The following is a 24648-nucleotide window of genomic DNA, read 5'->3' as shown; positions in this document are numbered from 1 at the left end:
TCCAGTAACAGTTTGGAGGAGGTGCAGCAGGGGAGTCAAGCATGCATACACATATACACACACAGGATATATATATATATATATGCCAATTATGAAAAGAGAACCTGTTTTTGTGGACAAAGATCAGCCTCAACTTAATGACTCACTGGATACTTAAAATGGAAATAGACATTTTTTTATTAAAGGCGGCACAAACAAACAAACATTATAAAAAATATGTCACTAAAACATATATAAAATGTCTGTTTACACTGATCTAGCTTCTGAAAGACGTAAAGAAAACAATTTACAACAAAATGCTCTGAAAATTAAAACAAATGTACAAACATAAAAATCTGCTCGTAATCCTTAAGTGATCCAACAGTGTATAAATGTTGGAACAACAACAACCACTTCCTGGTGCATCCAGATAATCATGTCAGCCAAGATGCGGATAAACAACCAAATAATGGAAATGTGCTTCTCTCCTTGCAACACCAATGACACAAGAGCTTATCTCATATGTGGCTGCCATCTTAAGTACACTAGTTTAATATCATTGGTTTGAAGTGTAATATCATCTGTTTAAGCAATAAAAACGTTAATGTAGTTATTGGGTTTCTGAAGGTACAGAAAGTATACCGCCAATAATGATAACAAAGAAAGTGAGCAACCTTGAAATTAAGAATGTAAATTTCATGAAGTGAACAGTTGTCACTCAAGTTTGAGAACAGTTGTTTTTGTATCTTCTTCTTTAAAAAAGCAAATGAAAGTTTCACACACTGCTACTTACTTCAGTGAAACCTATCCCATGTAGGATAGGACAACATACTAAATAATATTATTGATATTATTGTCGTTATCATTGTCTACTTTGTCTTTATTATTTAAGTTTACTGTATTTTCTATGGAGTATTCAGGACACACGCTCACACACATATCTACATTATTATGTACTAATAACCTGTTGCCTTTGAAATGTTGAGACTTCTGCACCAGAAAAGCTCATCATCATAATCATAATCAATGACTGCCTCGTGATTTTTGCCACTCTAAAAGGGCAAATCAAAAGCTTGAAAATATAGTGATTACACTGACGTGGCCGTCAGAAGTCCATGATACTGTAGGTGTGTCTAAGTAAGGTTGAATTGTACTCGCACACATGGTGCAGTGTGTGCAGACTTCCGCTTCCATGTGTGTCCATTAACGTCCTGTATCTGTGCATACATATTGCGTGTGTGATTTGTTTATGGGTGCACAGGCACTTGTGTCTCAGCAGGTGAGTCTACATACACGTGTGTGTTGATCTACGCGTTCAGACTATACTCCTGCTTGTAGCAACAGGGCCGGCAGATGGCGTTGACTAAACCATTTCCCAGCTGTAACAGACAGATGATGAACTCAAGCACAGCCAGGCCCAGCAACACACACAGCAGAGTCACGTTCCACTCCACGATGTGAACCGGCTGAAGACACCGTGACCACGTCTCTGGTTGTAAGAGATACCTGGGACACAGAGAGAGAAAGATCAATCACGGACAGCATTTACTACATTTATATTTTATATATTTTTTGCATTGGTTACAACTCATTGTGAGTGCTGCACCACATTCTTAAAATACTGAAATACTAAGGGGGAGAGTTGTCTCTAAGTATACATTGATGACATAAGTCGACACATGACAAGGTGTCCTCATTTACGAAATTAACAAAAAAAGTGGAGGCAAAGTCCATTGTTTTCCAGATTAGGGCACCTAGTCACATTTACCACAAAAGGCAACGGGTAAAACTGTACATTTTTACAGTTGTTTGTAGTCAGTTCATTCTGTTTACCAGTGAAATATAAAGTTAAGGACATGTATACACACATTCTTCTCTGTTTATAAACCCCCCATGCCCCAACACCCACGCACACACACAGCATCTCTCTACCTGCCCCCCTGGTCTGCAAATGGGTACGTCCATCCATAAGGAGTGAAGCACTGGGGACCCTGCACCAAGGCAAGTCCTGATATGACGAAACAGTAACCAGACCCCACCAGGCCGACCACAGCTGCCAACACTGACCCGCACATCTGGAGAGCAACACAGACACACAAAGTGATTATATAGAAGAACATGAACGTGTTGGCATGCCTTTGTGACTGTATGTGTGAATGCCTGTCTGTATAAATGTTAACGGTTTCATTTATGTGTTTAATAGATCAGATACAGAGACTGCTATAGACACACACACACACATAACAGCAGCTGTGCATGTGGCTTGAATGGTGTGAGCCAAGCTTACTTTGTTGAGATTTGAGTAACAATGGGACCCTTGTAGAATTATTATAGTTGATTAGCATTAACATTCCACCTCATAAGGACACAGTGTTGTCTGGCTTAATGACAACTGTTCAGTATTATTCTCCAAGTGGTGAGAAAGAAACAACAAAATGGCAGTAAAATGGGGACACTAAGAGTTACAATTCGTGAAAGATGTGATTTTGATCTGTGTGCAGCAAACAGAAATGTATAAGTATTTTTATATGTTTAGAGAGCAGCATGGGAAATGAGGATGCTGCTAAGCATCAGCTGAGCATCAGTGTCATTACTCCTGGAGTGTTTGATGCAGACTTAGCTTAGCATATACCTCCTGTGGATTTTGAGTGTGATGGTTTAATAAGTCCCTTACCATTAAGCTCTCATTCCAACAACAGTTACATTTCCCCAGAGTGATGAAGACCACAGCTGGAACCAGCATCTGGAAACACAGAGTTACATTTCTGAACAGCAGCATTTTTTTTTCATCATTTGAAATGGCAGGAAGTGATACACATTAAATCGTTATAGTAGTAGGCCTATATATACAGTATATATAGATGCTAAAGCTACGTAAGCTAGGCTAATAATCATATTCTACTACAAGAAAAGATTATTGATCCTGCTTCTCTTTGCTAGCAGCTAGCATATCATTATCACCACCCATACTGTATTATTGTTTTATACAGCACATACATACAGTAAACATACAGCACCTTGGCCTCGACACATGTTTTGTCCCACCTGTCAATCACCATCCTTGTTGAAAGCAGTATTGTACATATGGACGTCACCTAAAAGACAAATCGCCTGGGACGTAAACAAATGTGCAACATGAGGCTGTGTTGCTTATTTCACACTAATCGAATGTTTGCAGGCCATTTAAGACTCAGTCGGGTTCAACTTGTCAGAATTTGGCTCAACTCTCAACGGTCTTAAGACAGGGGTCTCAAACTCCCGGCCCTAATCATTTTATGTGGCCCGCGAATCCGCCAGCAAAAAAAAAGTTTAAAAAAAAAATCATTTTTTATTTCTTTTAATTTTTTAATTTTTAAGTTAGACTAATAATAATAAAAATATCCCCATAGTCGAAATTATGAGATATAAAGTCGAAGTTATTAGATAGAAAGTCATAACTATGATAGAAAGTCATAATTCTGAGATAGAAAGTCAAAATTATGAGATTGACAGTCAAAATGATGAAATAGAAAGTCAAAATTATGAGACACTTAAACAGTTAGAATCAGCTCTTTGACTGGTTACTGTACATTTGACATGGATATGTATTGTGAGCACATTGAAGACTACTTTAAACTGTGAATGCAGACAGTTATTTAACAATATGTTACGAGTAGTTACATTTACAACCGGCCCTTTGCGGGCGAGTTTGAGAATCCTGCTTTAGACACTGACCGCTCCACTTTCTGTCCGTTATTTGGTGCCGAGCAGGCAGCGCTCAGTGGATTTGTATTGGTGTGTCAGCTCAAAACAGCTGCTTGTTGACGAGAGTGGGGACACCGAACCAAACCGTGAATGTGTCCTAAACCAAAACAATGAGCTTAAAGAGGCTTAAACGTTCTGCAGAGCTGCAAAGTAAAGTGATGAATCTTTGTATCTGCCTCTCTGGAGGCTTAATTCTCACTATGAGGAACAAACATCTGTAGTCCTCTCATTCAATATAAATATAAAAGAAACATTCCTACACTACAATTTCTCTGTTAAATAACAGTAAAGTGCTGCCAGCAATGTCCTGTAATTCTACAGTATTCATACCGTGAAATGACTTAACAGCATATTACTGTAAAGTTATAATGCAGTGTATTTCTGTATTTTTTTAAATTTCTGTATTTTCATCTGTATTTTTTACGTCATTTTGAGACATAAATAACCTTATTATGAAATGACCACATGGTCAAGTATATTTTTGTATACTCCTGTGACTTCAATAAATGAAAAGTACTGAGTGTTTTCTCTTTTTTTGTTCAGAACTTAAAAGCAAAATGAATACAACAGTCTCAAGTGAACTTATAGAAAGGAAAAAGTATATGGTTCTGGCCAATGGGACAGCAGAACGTAATAAAAATCAAAAACAGCTGATAGATGCATTTTACAGGACAGGTGGCAACATTAAGGCCCATCATGATGATTTAGTCTGAATCTACTGCATGTTAATCATATGGCCGACATAACCTCACTGATAATTGAATCATTGTTTATAGTAACTGAGGTTAGCTTTAGTTTAGAGCAGTGGTCCCCAACCACCGGTACCGGCCGCACAGGAAGAATAAATATTATATTATTTCCGTTTTATTGATTATCAGAGTCTGAAGGAAGTTTTATTTTGAAAGATGACCGAATTCTCTCGCAATTTCATCCACCTGTGCCTCTTGACATGTCAAGACGCTTTGTCTCGGTCACAACTCTGCTGGTGTTTTGGATTAAACTCGAGGCTGAATATCCTGAGATCGCCACTAGAGCACTGAAAACCCTGCTTTCATTTCCAACCTCCTCTTTGTGAAGCGGAATGTTCTGCAGTGACAGCAATCAAAACAAAATGGCGGAGTCGAGTGGACATCAGGAACAGACTTCGGGTGTCATTGTCAGAACACAGGATGCAACATATTAGCGTTTGAATATGAATTTGCAAACAGAGACAGCTTAACAATGTTAAAAGGATCATTTGTGGAGTTACTTGCAACAGCTTAAACTTTTGTTGTGACTTGTTGCATGCAGTGGTGTATAAAGTACCCAAAAGCCATACTTGAGTAAAAGTAAAGATACCTTACTGGAAAACGACTCCAGTAAAAGTAAAAAGTCACCTATTAGAATACTACTTGAGTAAAAGTCTTAAAGTATCTGATATTTATTGTACTTAAGTACAAAAGTACTTAAGTACAAAAGTAATTTTCTGATATTAAATGTACATCATAACCTGAACATTAAATGAACATCATAACCTGTTCATTGAAAGTAAAAGTACAAGTAAATGCTGTTAATAAAAAAGCAAAGGGTCAGAATTTTGAGAATTATCAAGTTTATTCTTTTAAGCGCTGTGGCACCATGACCAAGGACATGGAGCTGTGTTGAACATAATTGGGTTGGCTGTGATCCATTCAGGAGCAACAATGTTCAACATAATATATTGTACATAAGTATACTTTTGCATCTACTATGAACTTATCATCATAATTCTCTGAAAAGCAATATGACACTATGAAGGAGTTGTAACAGTGCGTTTATAAGTCTGCTCATTAGACTAGAGGATGTAGAGGACAAATGCATAATATTATGTTCAGCAAAACATATCCACTTGATGCATCAGGTCAGTGTTTAGAGAAAGGACACCTGCCTTGTAAACTCCTATGGGTCTGATTTGAATACAAAGGTTTTGCTCAAGCTGAATCTGCAATTGGGCGACTGCTACCATCATAACTCCATCTGATCATCCACAACATGACTCAAATATCAAAACATGATCAATACTAAAGCAGCAACACAGTCATTACTTGAAACTGAAAAATGTCCTGTTCATCTTCAAAAGAAGTTGGTTTTTAAAATTGCGAGAATTCAGTCTCGCTCTTCTTGGGCTGAAGACTAGTCCTGCTATGCTAAATAGTCTTTCACAGGCCGCTGAGGCAGGTAGAGGTGTGTTCAGCGTCACAGACAGCTTGCGCACAGCTGCGAAGGATTTCCCTAATGCTAACGCTAATGCTAATGCTAACGCTAATGCTAACGCTGCGCTCTCTCGGCTCCCGTCACAACTGTCAACACTTCCTCAGCTCACTAACTCGCTAGCGATCCACTGATGTTGGTCTTCGTCACCACCGTAGTTTGTTGCGGGAGTAGCAGGTGCTTCCATTTCTGCTTCCATCATGAAATCAGTCATCGTAGAGTGGAATTATACTCATGTAGTCGCCCGCTAGCTTATAGCATGTAGCATCCTGGCATCACTGGGAATCAAAACGCCGCAGCTTTGAGAGCACTTGTTTGCAATTGTGCATTAACGTGATTAACCAATGATTTAACTTGCTGCTAGGACCACTGATTCACCAAACCTGCTTGCTTGCAGTCTGTGTTCCACCACAGTCCCCGACGCTGCTCTCATCATTCATTTTGTTTCTAAAGATAGATTTGATTTTGTAGCGAGTAACGAAGGTTTCAGGGGAAATGTATCGGAGTAAAAGTATCAGTTTTCTTTGCAAAATGTAGTGAAGTAAAAGTAAAAGTCAACATAAATATAAGTAGTAAAGTAAAGTACAGATACCCAAAAAAACTACTTAAGTACAGTAACTAAGTATTTCTACTTCGTTACTATACACCACTGGTTGCATGTATGATTTAAAATATCTGCAAAGCAATAGACTAAATTATTTTTTTTAATATACAGTGTTGTATCATTACTGCTAATGGGTCATAATGTGTGGAGTTTTGTGAAAACATGCTGAACACTGGACCAGCAAATAGTGAATTCATAGAATAGAACAGAATGGAGTGGTCTCGTGTGACGTCACAGTTTAGCTGTCGGCCATGTTGGAGTACACACAAAGCCACTGGCATGCACGGCTGAGTCGCATAACCTATCGATCATGGTGAACTTTTGTGCTGTCTTTGGTTGTGGCAGCAGAGCTGATAGACAAGAAATCATTCTTTCGTTTGCCAGCGGTCATTACACATCAAGGAAATGACACGAAGGAGCTATCCAAGCGACGTCGCGAGAAATGGCTGTCACGCATCTCTCGAGATATAAAGGAATGGAATTTGGCGTACACTAGAGTATGTGCGGATCACTTTATAAGTGGTCAGTGATTTTATTTACAAATTCGTTTGTGAACAGTATTTAATAAAGGAAATATAAATTAAACTTGGACATGAGAAGGTTACCGAAGCTTCATCGGCCCGTGACAGCAGTCGGTGCCAGAGACGTGTCGAGCGTGTACAACAGGCGAAACACAGAGATGCAGCCTCAGCATTGCTTGATATGAGTTTAACGTCAGATCATATATATATATATATATATATGTGTGGGGGGGGGGGGGGGATGAAGTTAGGAGTTAGTTGAAAGTGAATTCCTACACACACGCACACAATGACATGCACGTACAATGTAAACAAACACACGTGTCTGTTTGCGCTGAGTAAACATTGAATATTGCTAAATATCTGACCAGATCTGTATATATTTATTCTTCCAATGACGAGATGAGAATTGTCGATGACCGTTGCTTTGACGTCTCGGACCCGTCCACTGACAAACTGATTATAAGCGTCGAGCCCTTTGTAGCACTCCAGCTCGTCTTTTGTGTAAGGACTGGGGGTGTTCACGAGATATGCGTAGATGTTGGCGTAGTTTACCGATGGAGATAAGTAGGATCGGCACTGAAATGATCTGCACTCATCGTATAGGGATCCAAGTTACCAATAACCTTCAATTTGGCCAGGTAGCGAACCTTTGATGCACTATCCAGTGATTCAAAGTATGGTATTTTCGCCGCACTTCCTTGTTTACGCGCCGCCATGTAGGATCTGTATGTACTCCAACATGGCCGACCGACCTCGTAACCAGGGGCAGACTGGGGGAAAAAAGTGGCCCGGGAGTTTACTGTCAGACCGGCCCACTCAATGCATCGCACGTATCGATGTCAGTGGCCTACTTGGAAAAATACCCATACACTTAACATTATTTTCGATGATTACAAAGAAATTACATCATATATGTTTTTTTTATAATAATACTCCAAGGTAGTAGTTTGCTCGATGAATATGCTGAACTTTGGGCTAGTATCAGATGGTTATACGTATAACTACAGAGCCTTAAGGAATGAATGTCAGCAGAGAAAGACCACACAATAAAGAAACTGGAATCAGAGGGTAGAATTAGTTTGAACTATATTGAAATGAACAGAACATACGATGGGGTGTGAACATCAGTGGTATCAGTAGTGTTGCATGCTGGGTGTGTGATTGTGTGTGTGTGTGTGTGTGTGTGTAGGGGTGTTGAAGGTGCATAACAAAACAATAAGTTAAGTAACAGAACCTAAACTAACTCTGCCAGCCCAGGTGCATTATAGTCACATAGTAATAAAAAACAATATCAGTATACTCATGTGTTATTATTACCTCACTACACGAGTAGCAGCTCACTCTTTTCTGCAACACCGTCTATGATTTTCTCACTGTCCAGCATCTGCAAAACATCTGTCTGAGTAGCCATCAACATAAAAGCCTCCAGGTGCTGTTGAGAGCTGGTTAACTTAAACATTATTTGACATAAATTATTAGAAATGATAAGATTGCCCTCTTTACAACTACCACCATGGATAGCTTGCTCATCGATTGTAAGCAAGTAACTACGGCTAACATGTTAAATTAAATAATCTCGATGATGCGAACAGCGCCAGCTTGCTTATTTGACCAGATCATAACGGTCTCAATTTTGGACATTTATCATTTATCTAGCTAACGTTAGCTAGGCTAGCTTGTAGCCGAACACCTCATCTGTGAAAAGCAAGCTAACATTGGCCAAGTCAATGCCACAACTTACCATCATAACACTGTCACCAGTCGGTGGTTTCCCAAATAAGTCAGAGATTTTTAAATATTTTGATGCACCTTCCTCCAGATATCTCTTCTTTTTCTCCCTGAGCTTTTCAGCTCCACCTTTAAAGGATTTACGTTTTGGTACCGGTGCCATGCTGCTAGCTCGCACTCAAAACGGCTTGTCTCTGAGCGAGTGACACAAGCTGCAGATACATGAATCCGTGACGGGACGCTACGTCAATAACTGACAACGCATGGTCAAATCAACGTAATTAACACAATGACAGCCACAAAGTCATAAGAACCAGTCACATATATTCATATGACAACAAAGCACATCAATCCAGCAGACCTGCAGCGGATCCACGCATTCCACCACACACAAGAGCACGAGCCATCAAATATTATTCATAAAAACGTTACTGCAGATGTAAAAAAACAAACGCAGTTTGTCACTTACCAAATTCTTTGTTGACAAAGAATTTAATCCCAGTACATCGTTTCAGTTCCAGTAAGAAGTCCTTCTCGATTCATGGACGCCGTGACAGTCGAGCCGCCCCTGTATTTCGCCGGTCTACAGCGGCCATTCGCACCTCCGCGGCCCCGCCCCGACCGTCGCCCGGCACGAGCGCACGGCGCAGACCGCGGTTATGGAGAAAAGTTTTTAAAAGCACCGTAGTGTCCAGCCGTGCTATGGCGTCTCAGATCGCGAGGAGTAGTATAATGTCAGTCTATACTGTTGATACAGTTTTCACTGATTATTGACTTTCGGTATTAGAGTCAATTGAACGTGTTCTGTGAAGCATATAATATAGTCGGGGCCGGCGATGTCAGAGACCGGCCCAAACCCCGTCGGCCTACCGGGGATTCCCCCGGTATCCCCGATGGCCAGTCCGCCCCTGCCCCGCCCCTTAGTTACGAGTCGTAACTAAGGGGCGGGGCAGGGGCGGACTGGCGGGAGTCGTAACTAAGGAGATCGTGACGTCGGTGAGAGAATGCTGGATGAAACTGGAACACAGCAGAGAATGTTGAGGTGTCATCTTGTGAAGGTCTGTCATCTGACAAATTGGCAGATGAACTTGCAAGCTTTTCAACCTCACTTCAGGCTTCCGGTGTCCGATGTCGGCTGCTGTGGTAATATACTCTCACCAAACTCCTGTTGTGTGAACCAGCAGCATATCTGACCTGTAACTTTGGATTCAGAATAGACTTTGACTGCTACCACTTTTCAAAATTTGGCTCACGATGTTTGGTGCCACTAGGAGGGATATATTGAAATATAGTATTTACAATCATACAGTTGTAAAATAATGAACTAACTGTGTAAAATGTTGGGATTTCCTCTAACCTCCTACATTAGGACAGAGTCTTTATGCTATCATTCACGCGCAGGTTTGTTTGGATCATATCTATTATCTGGCACCGGATTGCTGGACCTGCCGCTGTTGTGGCACATGTGCTAGTCAGCGTGAGTGTTCTCCCCGTGTCCGATGTAGTGTGATGGGGTAATATACCCTCACCAAACTCCTGTCGTGTGAACCAGTAGCATGTCTGACCTGTCACTTTGGATTCAGAATAGATTTTGTCCGTTTGCACTTTTCGTAATTTAGCTTGGTATGTTTGGTGCCACCATAATAATTTAAGGATTACCAAATCCCTCCTTGAATATCAAATTGTTAGCATTGATTCTTCACTGAGAGTTAAGTACAGTACAACGTAGAGAGCTTTGCTTATAGGAGGGATATATTGAAATATAGTATTTACAATCATACAGTTGTAAAATAATGAACTAACTGTGTAAAATGTTGGGATTTCCTCTAACCTCCTACATTAGGACAGAGTCTTTATGCTATCATTCACGCGCAGGTTTGTTTGGATCATATCTATTATCTGGCACCGGATTGCTGGACCTGCCGCTGTTGTGGCACATGTGCTAGTCAGCGTGAGTGTTCTCCCCGTGTCCGATGTAGTGTGATGGGGTAATATACCCTCACCAAACTCCTGTCGTGTGAACCAGTAGCATGTCTGACCTGTCACTTTGGATTCAGAATAGATTTTGTCCGTTTGCACTTTTCGTAATTTAGCTTGGTATGTTTGGTGCCACCATAATAATTTATGGATTACCAAATCCCTCCTTGAATATCAAATTGTTAGCATTGATTCTTCACTGAGAGTTAAGTACAGTACAACGTAGAGAGCTTTGCTTATAGGAGGGATATATTGAAATATAGTATTTACAATCATACAGTTGTAAAATAATGAACTAACTGTGTAAAATGTTGGGATTTCCTCTCACCTCCTACATTAGGACAGAGTCTTTATGCTATCATTCACGCGCAGGTTTGTTTGGATCATATCTATTATCTGGCACCGGATTGCTGGACCTGCCGCTGTTGTGGCACATGTGCTAGTCAGCGTGAGTGTTCTCCCCGTGTCCGATGTAGTGTGATGGGGTAATATACCCTCACCAAACTCCTGTCGTGTGAACCAGTAGCATGTCTGACCTGTCACTTTGGATTCAGAATAGATTTTGTCCGTTTGCACTTTTCGTAATTTAGCTTGGTATGTTTGGTGCCACCATAATAATTTATGGATTACCAAATCCCTCCTTGAATATCAAATTGTTAGCATTGATTCTTCACTGAGAGTTAAGTACAGTACAACGTAGAGAGCTTTGCTTATAGGAGGGATATATTGAAATATAGTATTTACAATCATACAGTTGTAAAATAATGAACTAACTGTGTAAAATGTTGGGATTTCCTCTCACCTCCTACATTAGGACAGAGTCTTTATGCTATCATTCACGCGCAGGTTTGTTTGGATCATATCTATTATCTGGCACCGGATTGCTGGACCTGCCGCTGTTGTGGCACATGTGCTAGTCAGCGTGAGTGTTCTCCCCGTGTCCGATGTAGTGTGATGGGGTAATATACCCTCACCAAACTCCTGTCGTGTGAACCAGTAGCATGTCTGACCTGTCACTTTGGATTCAGAATAGATTTTGTCCGTTTGCACTTTTCGTAATTTAGCTTGGTATGTTTGGTGCCACCATAATAATTTAAGGATTACCAAATCCCTCCTTGAATATCAAATTGTTAGCATTGATTCTTCACTGAGAGTTAAGTACAGTACAACGTAGAGAGCTTTGCTTATAGTAGCTACATCAGGTCAAAATCTTATATCCATCTTTCAGTTGTTTGGTTCTGTTATTTAGATAGCTATGCCTTGTCTGAATAAAATAATACAAAGATCATGTAATTCGGTCAAGGCGTTACAAAGTTATTCCACTTTGAAGATGGTAGAAACGTGTGGATTAATGAATAGATTTCCATGTATCTGTATTATAGGCAATGGCACCGTAATGTGGAGGATTATCACAAATTTGGCAAACAAAATGTAACCATTTGCTCTGAATTATACTTGCAGCCATGAAATTTGGATCTTGGCACAAACAAAAGCCGATCTTCAAGATGACAGTGACAAATTTTATTTTTATGAATGTGTTTGCTCTGTTATCTATGAATCGATTCCCAATAGGTATAAGGCATATATTTCACGGCTAGGAGAATTTAATTTGGTTCTATATCTTTTTTATTGAGTTTGATCAACTTGAAATGTGATCCAGAGATAGCCAAGTTAAAAAAGGCCGTATCTGGTTTAATTTGACTTCCCAACCCTGCTGGAGCACACATGGACTCATCCGCCATGTCTCACACTGAGCGCGTGACGTCACAGAAAGGGGTTATGGCTTTAATGGCATCGCCCAAGGCAGCCGGCGTTTGCGGCGGGAAGGGTGGGTCAGAAAAACATTCATTTACAGCCGATTAATCAATTTATAGGGATTTCTGTTACTTACCAACAGATTCTATGTACTTTTTGCTACAAGATACAGTGAAATCGATTTTCTGAAAGTGATGATAGACGCATGATTTTGCTAACTGAAAGCTCAAAACTGAAAGTCAACAAACTTCTCGTGTACTTAGAAATCTCGTTGACCCACCTGCATGGAGCTGCGATCGTCTGCTTCAATCGTGACTACTCTCGGCTGTTCCAAATAAGGTTCGGTAACAACCGTAAATGGTTTTGTGCAAGTCGCGTCATTGCCGGAAACTCCGTGCCGTGCAGCGAGGCGGCGGTGGAACCCCCGTTACTCGCCTTCTCGGGCTAGTTCGTCACAATGTATGCGAGCAATGAATACAGATGTTTTGATATTATTAATCTACATTTTATAACCTTTCCATAGATACAAACCGTTTTGTTCTAGCCCGAAAAATAAATTCACAGCAGCAGAGTTACCGCGCCAGGTCTTGTGTACGCTGATATTCTACACGGATCCACTCTGGATCTGATGTCCCTATTATAATTGAAGGATTACAAAATCCCTCCTTGAATATCAAATTGATAGCATTGATTATTTACTGAGCGTAAAGTACAGTAAAACTTAGAGAGCTTTGCTTAGAGGAGTGATATTTTGAAATATAGTATTTATAATCATACAGTTGTAAAATAATGAACTAACTGTGTAAAATGTTGGGATTTACTCTAACCTCCTACATTAGGACAGTGTTTTCATGCTGTCATTCACTCACTCTCTGTGCTTTCTCTCCTCACACGTTTCTATGGATCATTGTTATATCTGGACACTGGTCTTGCCTCTAACGTAGTTGTGACACATGCAAGAGTAACTTCCCTGGTTGCCCTGATCGTGACAGTGAGCGTGTACTGTCGGGGAGAGGCAGTCACGTATCTCCTGAGTGAGAGTCCTGAACGGTGACATGTCACTGTGTTGGGCTGCTGTTTCAGTAGTATCAAACAAGGGGATGGCCAGTCTTCAAATCATGTGCCAACATGCGTTTGGGTACTTCCGGTGTCCGATGTACGATGATGGGGTAATATACTCTCACCAAACTCCTGTCGTGTGAACCAGCAGCATATCTGACCTGTAACTTTGGATTCAGAATAGATTTTGTCCATTCGCACTTTTCTTAATTTGGCTTAGTATGTTTGGTGCCACTATAATAATTTAAGGATTACCAAATCCCTCCTTGAATATCAAATTGTTAGCATTGATTATTTACTGAGGGTCAAGTACAGTAAAACTTAGAGCTTTGCTCAGAGGAGTGATATTTTGAAAGAATTAATTTACAACTGTATGATTATAAATACTATCACTACCGGTATGTAAAGTTTGAGGATTTACTCTAACTTCCTACATTAGGACAGTCTTGTTATGCTCTCATTCACTCACTCATCTCTCTGGCTCTCGCTCTCTGGCTCCTACTCTATCAGCTGACAGTGGGCGATTTCGCCACGGCCTCCCTCAGCCAATCATATATTTCCTGTCAAACTTTAAAGACCTGTTCTCTTCTGTGCAGTCAGCTGTCATTTCAGTAGAAACCGATGTGACCCTCCTCCCCATTCATCATCACATCGGTGCTCAAGGTTTCTTCCACTGAGGGCAGTCCCACTCCACATGCCATCATCTCGATCTTCAGCCTGCCCCTACTGTCTTCAACAACTCCACAGAAGACACCTGGAAAGCTCTGAGGCAGGCCGCGGAAAAACCACTGGTCATAGCATCTGCACAGTCAGCATGCTGCGTCCGACGACAAAGCATGGCGCTGATGATAAGACAGGGGTACTCGAGGCCCGCGGGCTCCGGCCCGTGGGCTTTGAGTTTGACACCCCTGTCTTAAGAACTGCATTCTGGGAAGACTACGGAGTTACCCAGGTAGTAGCCCTGGCTTCTCGGAGCCAATGCTGACGGTGGGCGTTTGGACTATGGGGAAGACTCAGTCGTGCTCTTAAGCCCTGCATGGTGATAGGTGTCTCTTTGTGGGGCAAGCCAGCGCGGCCCGGAGGACTTGTTCCTCTGGAGCTTGAGTGGCTGCCGTCAGCAGAGTGTAAAGATGGTCGGCCAGTCTTCAATGCTACCAGGGGGCAGGAAGCCTGTGTGCCAGTCTGCCTCAGAGCTCACTTCAGGCTTCCGGTGTGTCCGATGTCGGCTGCTGTGGTAATATACTCTCACCAAACTCCTGTTGTGTGAACCAGCAGCATATCTGACCTGTAACTTTGGATTCAGAATAGATTTTGTCCGTTAGCACTTTTCGGAATTTGGCTTAGTATGTTTGATGCCACTATAATAATTTAAGGATTACCAAATCCCTCCTTGAATATCAAATTGTTAGCATTGATTATTTACTGAGGGTCAAGTACAGTAAAACTTAGAGAGCTTTGCATAGAGGAGGGATATTTTGAAATATAGTATTTATAATCATACAGTTGTAAAATAATTCACAAACTGTGTAAAATGTTGCTCACAAGTTTCTATGGATCATTGTTATATCTGGACACTGGTCTTGCCTCTAACGTAGTTGTGACACATGCAAGAGTAACTTCCCTGGTTGCCCTGATCGTGACAGTGAGCGTGTACTGTCGGGGAGAGGCAGTCACGTATCTCCTGAGTGAGAGTCCTGAACGGTGACATGTCACTGTGTTGGGCTGCTGTTTCAGTAGTATCAAACAAGGGGATGGCCAGTCTTCAAATCATGTGCCAACATGCGTTTGGGTACTTCCGGTGTCCGATGTACGATGATGGGGTAATATACTCTCACCAAACTCCTGTCGTGTGAACCAGCAGCATATCTGACCTGTAACTTTGGATTCAGAATAGATTTTGTCCATTCGCACTTTTCTTAATTTGGCTTAGTATGTTTGGTGCCACTATAATCATTTAAGGATTACCAAATCCCTCCTTGAATATCAAATTGTTAGCATTGATTTTTTACTGAGGGTCAAGTACAGTAAAACTTAGAGCTTTGCTCAGAGGAGTGATATTTTGAAAGAATTAATTTACAACTGTATGATTATAAATACTATCACTACCGGTATGTAAAGTTTGAGGATTTACTCTAACTTCCTACATTAGGACAGTCTTGTTATGCTCTCATTCACTCACTCATCTCTCTGGCTCTCGCTCTCTGGCTCCTACTCTATCAGCTGACAGTGGGCGATTTCGCCACGGCCTCCCTCAGCCAATCATATATTTCCTGTCAAACTTTAAAGACCTGTTCTCTTCTGTGCAGTCAGCTGTCATTTCAGTAGAAACCGATGTGACCCTCCTCCCCATTCATCATCACATCGGTGCTCAAGGTTTCTTCCACTGAGGGCAGTCCCACTCCACATGCCATCATCTCGATCTTCAGCCTGCCCCTACTGTCTTCAACAACTCCACAGAAGACACCTGGAAAGCTCTGAGGCAGGCCGCGGAAAAACCACTGGTCATAGCATCTGCACAGTCAGCATGCTGCGTCCGACGACAAAGCATGGCGCTGATGATAAGACAGGGGTACTCGAGGCCCGCGGGCTCCGGCCCGTGGGCTTTGAGTTTGACACCCCTGTCTTAAGAACTGCATTCTGGGAAGACTACGGAGTTACCCAGGTAGTAGCCCTGGCTTCTCGGAGCCAATGCTGACGGTGGGCGTTTGGACTATGGGGAAGACTCAGTCGTGCTCTTAAGCCCTGCATGGTGATAGGTGTCTCTTTGTGGGGCAAGCCAGCGCGGCCCGGAGGACTTGTTCCTCTGGAGCTTGAGTGGCTGGCGTCAGCAGAGTGTAAAGATGGTCGGCCAGTCTTCAATGCTACCAGGGGGCAGGAAGCCTGTGTGCCAGTCTGCCTCAGAGCTCACTTCAGGCTTCCGGTGTGTCCGATGTCGGCTGCTGTGGTAATATACTCTCACCAAACTCCTGTTGTGTGAACCAGCAGCATATCTGACCTGTAACTTTGGATTCAGAATAGATTTTGTCCGTTAGCACTTTTCGGAATTTGGCTTAGTATGTTTGATGCCACTATAATAATTTAAGGATTACCAAATCCCTCCTTGAATATCAAATTGTTAGCATTGATTATTTACTGAGGGTCAAGTACAGTAAAACTTAGAGAGCTTTGCATAGAGGAGGGATATTTTGAAATATAGTATTTATAATCATACAGTTGTAAAATAATTCACAAACTGTGTAAAATGTTGCTCACAAGTTTCTATGGATCATTGTTATATCTGGACACTGGTCTTGCCTCTAACGTAGTTGTGACACATGCAAGAGTAACTTCCCTGGTTGCCCTGATCGTGACAGTGAGCGTGTACTGTCGGGGAGAGGCAGTCACGTATCTCCTGAGTGAGAGTCCTGAACGGTGACATGTCACTGTGTTGGGCTGCTGTTTCAGTAGTATCAAACAAGGGGATGGCCAGTCTTCAAATCATGTGCCAACATGCGTTTGGGTACTTCCGGTGTCCGATGTACGATGATGGGGTAATATACTCTCACCAAACTCCTGTCGTGTGAACCAGCAGAATATCTGACCTGTAACTTTGGATTCAGAATAGATTTTGTCCATTCGCACTTTTCTTAATTTGGCTTAGTATGTTTGGTGCCACTATAATCATTTAAGGATTACCAAATCCCTCCTTGAATATCAAATTGTTAGCATTGATTTTTTACTGAGGGTCAAGTACAGTAAAACTTAGAGCTTTGCTCAGAGGAGTGATATTTTGAAAGAATTAATTTACAACTGTATGATTATAAATACTATCACTACCGGTATGTAAAGTTTGAGGATTTACTCTAACTTCCTACATTAGGACAGTCTTGTTATGCTCTCATTCACTCACTCATCTCTCTGGCTCTCGCTCTCTGGCTCCTACTCTATCAGCTGACAGTGGGCGATTTCGCCACGGCCTCCCTCAGCCAATCATATATTTCCTGTCAAACTTTAAAGACCTGTTCTCTTCTGTGCAGTCAGCTGTCATTTCAGTAGAAACCGATGTGACCCTCCTCCCCATTCATCATCACATCGGTGCTCAAGGTTTCTTCCACTGAGGGCAGTCCCACTCCACATGCCATCATCTAGATCTTCAGCCTGCCCCTACTGTCTTCAACAACTCCACAGAAGACACCTGGAAAGCTCTGAGGCAGGCCGCGGAAAAACCACTGGTCATAGCATCTGCACAGTCAGCATGCTGCGTCCGACGACAAAGCATGGCGCTGATGATAAGACAGGGGTACTCGAGGCCCGCGGGCTCCGGCCCGTGGGCTTTGAGTTTGACACCCCTGTCTTAAGAACTGCATTCTGGGAAGACTACGGAGTTACCCAGGTAGTAGCCCTGGCTTCTCGGAGCCAATGCTGACGGTGGGCGTTTGGACTATGGGGAAGACTCAGTCGTGCTCTTAAGCCCTGCATGGTGATAGGTGTCTCTTTGTGGGGCAAGCCAGCGCGGCCCGGAGGACTTGTTCCTCTGGAGCTTGAGTGGCTGCCGTCAGCAGAGTGTAAAGATGGTCGGCCAGTCTTCAATGCTACCAGGGGGCAGGAAGCCTGTGTGCCAGTCTGCCTCAGAGCTCACTTCAGGCTTCCGGTGTGTCCGATGTCGGCTGCTGTGGTAATATACTCTCACCAAACTCCTGTTGTGTGAACCAGCAGCATATCTGACCTGTAACTTTGGATTCAGAATAGATTTTGTCCGTTAGCACTTTTCGGAATTTGGCTTAGTATGTTTGATGCCACTATAATAATTTAAGGATTACCAAATCCCTCCTTGAATATCAAATTGTTAGCATTGATTATTTACTGAGGGTCAAGTACAGTAAAACTTAGAGAGCTTTGCATAGAGGAGGGATATTTTGAAATATAGTATTTATAATCATACAGTTGTAAAATAATTCACAAACTGTGTAAAATGTTGCTCACAAGTTTCTATGGATCATTGTTATATCTGGACACTGGTCTTGCCTCTAACGTAGTTGTGACACATGCAAGAGTAACTTCCCTGGTTGCCCTGATCGTGACAGTGAGCGTGTACTGTCGGGGAGAGGCAGTCACGTATCTCCTGAGTGAGAGTCCTGAACGGTGACATGTCACTGTGTTGGGCTGCTGTTTCAGTAGTATCAAACAAGGGGATGGCCAGTCTTCAAATCATGTGCCAACATGCGTTTGGGTACTTCCGGTGTCCGATGTACGATGATGGGGTAATATACTCTCACCAAACTCCTGTCGTGTGAACCAGCAGCATATCTGACCTGTAACTTTGGATTCAGAATAGATTTTGTCCATTCGCACTTTTCTTAATTTGGCTTAGTATGTTTGGTGCCACTATAATCATTTAAGGATTACCAAATCCCTCCTTGAATATCAAATTGTTAGCATTGATTTTTTTACTGAGGGTCAAGTACAGTAAAACTTAGAGCTTTGCTCAGAGGAGTGATATTTTGAAAGAATTAATTTACAACTGTATGATTATAAATACTATCACTACCGGTATGTAAAGTTTGAGGATTTACTCTAACTTCCTACATTAGGACAGTCTTGTTATGCTCTCATTCACTCACTCATCTCTCTGGCTCTCGCTCTCTGGCTCCTACTCTATCAGCTGACAGTGGGCGATTTCGCCACGGCCTCCCTCAGCCAATCATATATTTCCTGTCAAACTTTAAAGACCTGTTCTCTTCTGTGCAGTCAGCTGTCATTTCAGTAGAAACCGATGTGACCCTCCTCCCCATTCATCATCACATCGGTGCTCAAGGTTTCTTCCACTGAGGGCAGTCCCACTCCACATGCCATCATCTAGATCTTCAGCCTGCCCCTACTGTCTTCAACAACTCCACAGAAGACACCTGGAAAGCTCTGAGGCAGGCCGCGGAAAAACCACTGGTCATAGCATCTGCACAGTCAGCATGCTGCGTCCGACGACAAAGCATGGCGCTGATGATAAGACAGGGGTACTCGAGGCCCGCGGGCTCCGGCCCGTGGGCTTTGAGTTTGACACCCCTGTCTTAAGAACTGCATTCTGGGAAGACTACGGAGTTACCCAGGTAGTAGCCCTGGCTTCTCGGAGCCAATGCTGACGGTGGGCGTTTGGACTATGGGGAAGACTCAGTCGTGCTCTTAAGCCCTGCATGGTGATAGGTGTCTCTTTGTGGGGCAAGCCAGCGCGGCCCGGAGGACTTGTTCCTCTGGAGCTTGAGTGGCTGCCGTCAGCAGAGTGTAAAGATGGTCGGCCAGTCTTCAATGCTACCAGGGGGCAGGAAGCCTGTGTGCCAGTCTGCCTCAGAGCTCACTTCAGGCTTCCGGTGTGTCCGATGTCGGCTGCTGTGGTAATATACTCTCACCAAACTCCTGTTGTGTGAACCAGCAGCATATCTGACCTGTAACTTTGGATTCAGAATAGATTTTGTCCGTTAGCACTTTTCGGAATTTGGCTTAGTATGTTTGATGCCACTATAATAATTTAAGGATTACCAAATCCCTCCTTGAATATCAAATTGTTAGCATTGATTATTTACTGAGGGTCAAGTACAGTAAAACTTAGAGAGCTTTGCATAGAGGAGGGATATTTTGAAATATAGTATTTATAATCATACAGTTGTAAAATAATTCACAAACTGTGTAAAATGTTGCTCACAAGTTTCTATGGATCATTGTTATATCTGGACACTGGTCTTGCCTCTAACGTAGTTGTGACACATGCAAGAGTAACTTCCCTGGTTGCCCTGATCGTGACAGTGAGCGTGTACTGTCGGGGAGAGGCAGTCACGTATCTCCTGAGTGAGAGTCCTGAACGGTGACATGTCACTGTGTTGGGCTGCTGTTTCAGTAGTATCAAACAAGGGGATGGCCAGTCTTCAAATCATGTGCCAACATGCGTTTGGGTACTTCCGGTGTCCGATGTACGATGATGGGGTAATATACTCTCACCAAACTCCTGTCGTGTGAACCAGCAGCATATCTGACCTGTAACTTTGGATTCAGAATAGATTTTGTCCATTCGCACTTTTCTTAATTTGGCTTAGTATGTTTGGTGCCACTATAATCATTTAAGGATTACCAAATCCCTCCTTGAATATCAAATTGTTAGCATTGATTTTTTACTGAGGGTCAAGTACAGTAAAACTTAGAGCTTTGCTCAGAGGAGTGATATTTTGAAAGAATTAATTTACAACTGTATGATTATAAATACTATCACTACCGGTATGTAAAGTTTGAGGATTTACTCTAACTTCCTACATTAGGACAGTCTTGTTATGCTCTCATTCACTCACTCATCTCTCTGGCTCTCGCTCTCTGGCTCCTACTCTATCAGCTGACAGTGGGCGATTTCGCCACGGCCTCCCTCAGCCAATCATATATTTCCTGTCAAACTTTAAAGACCTGTTCTCTTCTGTGCAGTCAGCTGTCATTTCAGTAGAAACCGATGTGACCCTCCTCCCCATTCATCATCACATCGGTGCTCAAGGTTTCTTCCACTGAGGGCAGTCCCACTCCACATGCCATCATCTCGATCTTCAGCCTGCCCCTACTGTCTTCAACAACTCCACAGAAGACACCTGGAAAGCTCTGAGGCAGGCCGCGGAAAAACCACTGGTCATAGCATCTGCACAGTCAGCATGCTGCGTCCGACGACAAAGCATGGCGCTGATGATAAGACAGGGGTACTCGAGGCCCGCGGGCTCCGGCCCGTGGGCTTTGAGTTTGACACCCCTGTCTTAAGAACTGCATTCTGGGAAGACTACGGAGTTACCCAGGTAGTAGCCCTGGCTTCTCGGAGCCAATGCTGACGGTGGGCGTTTGGACTATGGGGAAGACTCAGTCGTGCTCTTAAGCCCTGCATGGTGATAGGTGTCTCTTTGTGGGGCAAGCCAGCGCGGCCCGGAGGACTTGTTCCTCTGGAGCTTGAGTGGCTGCCGTCAGCAGAGTGTAAAGATGGTCGGCCAGTCTTCAATGCTACCAGGGGGCAGGAAGCCTGTGTGCCAGTCTGCCTCAGAGCTCACTTCAGGCTTCCGGTGTGTCCGATGTCGGCTGCTGTGGTAATATACTCTCACCAAACTCCTGTTGTGTGAACCAGCAGCATATCTGACCTGTAACTTTGGATTCAGAATAGATTTTGTCCGTTAGCACTTTTCGGAATTTGGCTTAGTATGTTTGATGCCACTATAATAATTTAAGGATTACCAAATCCCTCCTTGAATATCAAATTGTTAGCATTGATTATTTACTGAGGGTCAAGTACAGTAAAACTTAGAGAGCTTTGCATAGAGGAGGGATATTTTGAAATATAGTATTTATAATCATACAGTTGTAAAATAATTCACAAACTGTGTAAAATGTTGCTCACAAGTTTCTATGGATCATTGTTATATCTGGACACTGGTCTTGCCTCTAACGTAGTTGTGACACATGCAAGAGTAACTTCCCTGGTTGCCCTGATCGTGACAGTGAGCGTGTACTGTCGGGGAGAGGCAGTCACGTATCTCCTGAGTGAGAGTCCTGAACGGTGACATGTCACTGTGTTGGGCTGCTGTTTCAGTAGTATCAAACAAGGGGATGGCCAGTCTTCAAATCATGTGCCAACATGCGTTTGGGTACTTCCGGTGTCCGATGTACGATGATGGGGTAATATACTCTCACCAAACTCCTGTCGTGTGAACCAGCAGAATATCTGACCTGTAACTTTGGATTCAGAATAGATTTTGTCCATTCGCACTTTTCTTAATTTGGCTTAGTATGTTTGGTGCCACTATAATCATTTAAGGATTACCAAATCCCTCCTTGAATATCAAATTGTTAGCATTGATTTTTTACTGAGGGTCAAGTACAGTAAAACTTAGAGCTTTGCTCAGAGGAGTGATATTTTGAAAGAATTAATTTACAACTGTATGATTATAAATACTATCACTACCGGTATGTAAAGTTTGAGGATTTACTCTAACTTCCTACATTAGGACAGTCTTGTTATGCTCTCATTCACTCACTCATCTCTCTGGCTCTCGCTCTCTGGCTCCTACTCTATCAGCTGACAGTGGGCGATTTCGCCACGGCCTCCCTCAGCCAATCATATATTTCCTGTCAAACTTTAAAGACCTGTTCTCTTCTGTGCAGTCAGCTGTCATTTCAGTAGAAACCGATGTGACCCTCCTCCCCATTCATCATCACATCGGTGCTCAAGGTTTCTTCCACTGAGGGCAGTCCCACTCCACATGCCATCATCTCGATCTTCAGCCTGCCCCTACTGTCTTCAACAACTCCACAGAAGACACCTGGAAAGCTCTGAGGCAGGCCGCGGAAAAACCACTGGTCATAGCATCTGCACAGTCAGCATGCTGCGTCCGACGACAAAGCATGGCGCTGATGATAAGACAGGGGTACTCGAGGCCCGCGGGCTCCGGCCCGTGGGCTTTGAGTTTGACACCCCTGTCTTAAGAACTGCATTCTGGGAAGACTACGGAGTTACCCAGGTAGTAGCCCTGGCTTCTCGGAGCCAATGCTGACGGTGGGCGTTTGGACTATGGGGAAGACTCAGTCGTGCTCTTAAGCCCTGCATGGTGATAGGTGTCTCTTTGTGGGGCAAGCCAGCACGGCCCGGAGGACTTGTTCCTCTGGAGCTTGAGTGGCTGCCGTCAGCAGAGTGTAAAGATGGTCGGCCAGTCTTCAATGCTACCAGGGGGCAGGAAGCCTGTGTGCCAGTCTGCCTCAGAGCTCACTTCAGGCTTCCGGTGTGTCCGATGTCGGCTGCTGTGGTAATATACTCTCACCAAACTCCTGTTGTGTGAACCAGCAGCATATCTGACCTGTAACTTTGGATTCAGAATAGATTTTGTCCGTTAGCACTTTTCGGAATTTGGCTTAGTATGTTTGATGCCACTATAATAATTTAAGGATTACCAAATCCCTCCTTGAATATCAAATTGTTAGCATTGATTATTTACTGAGGGTCAAGTACAGTAAAACTTAGAGAGCTTTGCATAGAGGAGGGATATTTTGAAATATAGTATTTATAATCATACAGTTGTAAAATAATTCACAAACTGTGTAAAATGTTGCTCACAAGTTTCTATGGATCATTGTTATATCTGGACACTGGTCTTGCCTCTAACGTAGTTGTGACACATGCAAGAGTAACTTCCCTGGTTGCCCTGATCGTGACAGTGAGCGTGTACTGTCGGGGAGAGGCAGTCACGTATCTCCTGAGTGAGAGTCCTGAACGGTGACATGTCACTGTGTTGGGCTGCTGTTTCAGTAGTATCAAACAAGGGGATGGCCAGTCTTCAAATCATGTGCCAACATGCGTTTGGGTACTTCCGGTGTCCGATGTACGATGATGGGGTAATATACTCTCACCAAACTCCTGTCGTGTGAACCAGCAGCATATCTGACCTGTAACTTTGGATTCAGAATAGATTTTGTCCATTCGCACTTTTCTTAATTTGGCTTAGTATGTTTGGTGCCACTATAATCATTTAAGGATTACCAAATCCCTCCTTGAATATCAAATTGTTAGCATTGATTTTTTACTGAGGGTCAAGTACAGTAAAACTTAGAGCTTTGCTCAGAGGAGTGATATTTTGAAAGAATTAATTTACAACTGTATGATTATAAATACTATCACTACCGGTATGTAAAGTTTGAGGATTTACTCTAACTTCCTACATTAGGACAGTCTTGTTATGCTCTCATTCACTCACTCATCTCTCTGGCTCTCGCTCTCTGGCTCCTACTCTATCAGCTGACAGTGGGCGATTTCGCCACGGCCTCCCTCAGCCAATCATATATTTCCTGTCAAACTTTAAAGACCTGTTCTCTTCTGTGCAGTCAGCTGTCATTTCAGTAGAAACCGATGTGACCCTCCTCCCCATTCATCATCACATCGGTGCTCAAGGTTTCTTCCACTGAGGGCAGTCCCACTCCACATGCCATCATCTAGATCTTCAGCCTGCCCCTACTGTCTTCAACAACTCCACAGAAGACACCTGGAAAGCTCTGAGGCAGGCCGCGGAAAAACCA

At 42.9% G+C, this 24648-nt stretch overlaps 1 protein-coding gene across 1 annotated transcript; it reads right to left on the bottom strand.

The window, feature by feature from the left end:
* Positions 1–159: 159 nt before the first annotated feature.
* LOC306776064 (transmembrane 4 L6 family member 1-like) lies at positions 160–3038 on the bottom strand (the record flags this gene model as incomplete). The annotated part of the gene is made up of 4 exons (XM_079266649.1): positions 160–1485; positions 1912–2054; positions 2654–2722; positions 2997–3038. The coding sequence occupies 4 exons, from the start codon at positions 3036–3038 to the stop codon at positions 1287–1289; spliced, it is 453 nt and encodes a 150-aa protein (XP_079122775.1). The 3' UTR covers positions 160–1286.
* Between the last annotated feature and the right edge of the window lie 21610 nt (positions 3039–24648).

This window comes from Melanostigma gelatinosum, assembly GCF_949748355.1.
Source record: "Melanostigma gelatinosum genome assembly, chromosome: 4".
NCBI lineage: Eukaryota > Metazoa > Chordata > Actinopteri > Perciformes > Zoarcidae > Melanostigma > Melanostigma gelatinosum.
The sequence above is the reverse complement of the archived record's forward strand: the minus strand, read 5'-3'. Positions and strand labels throughout refer to the sequence as shown.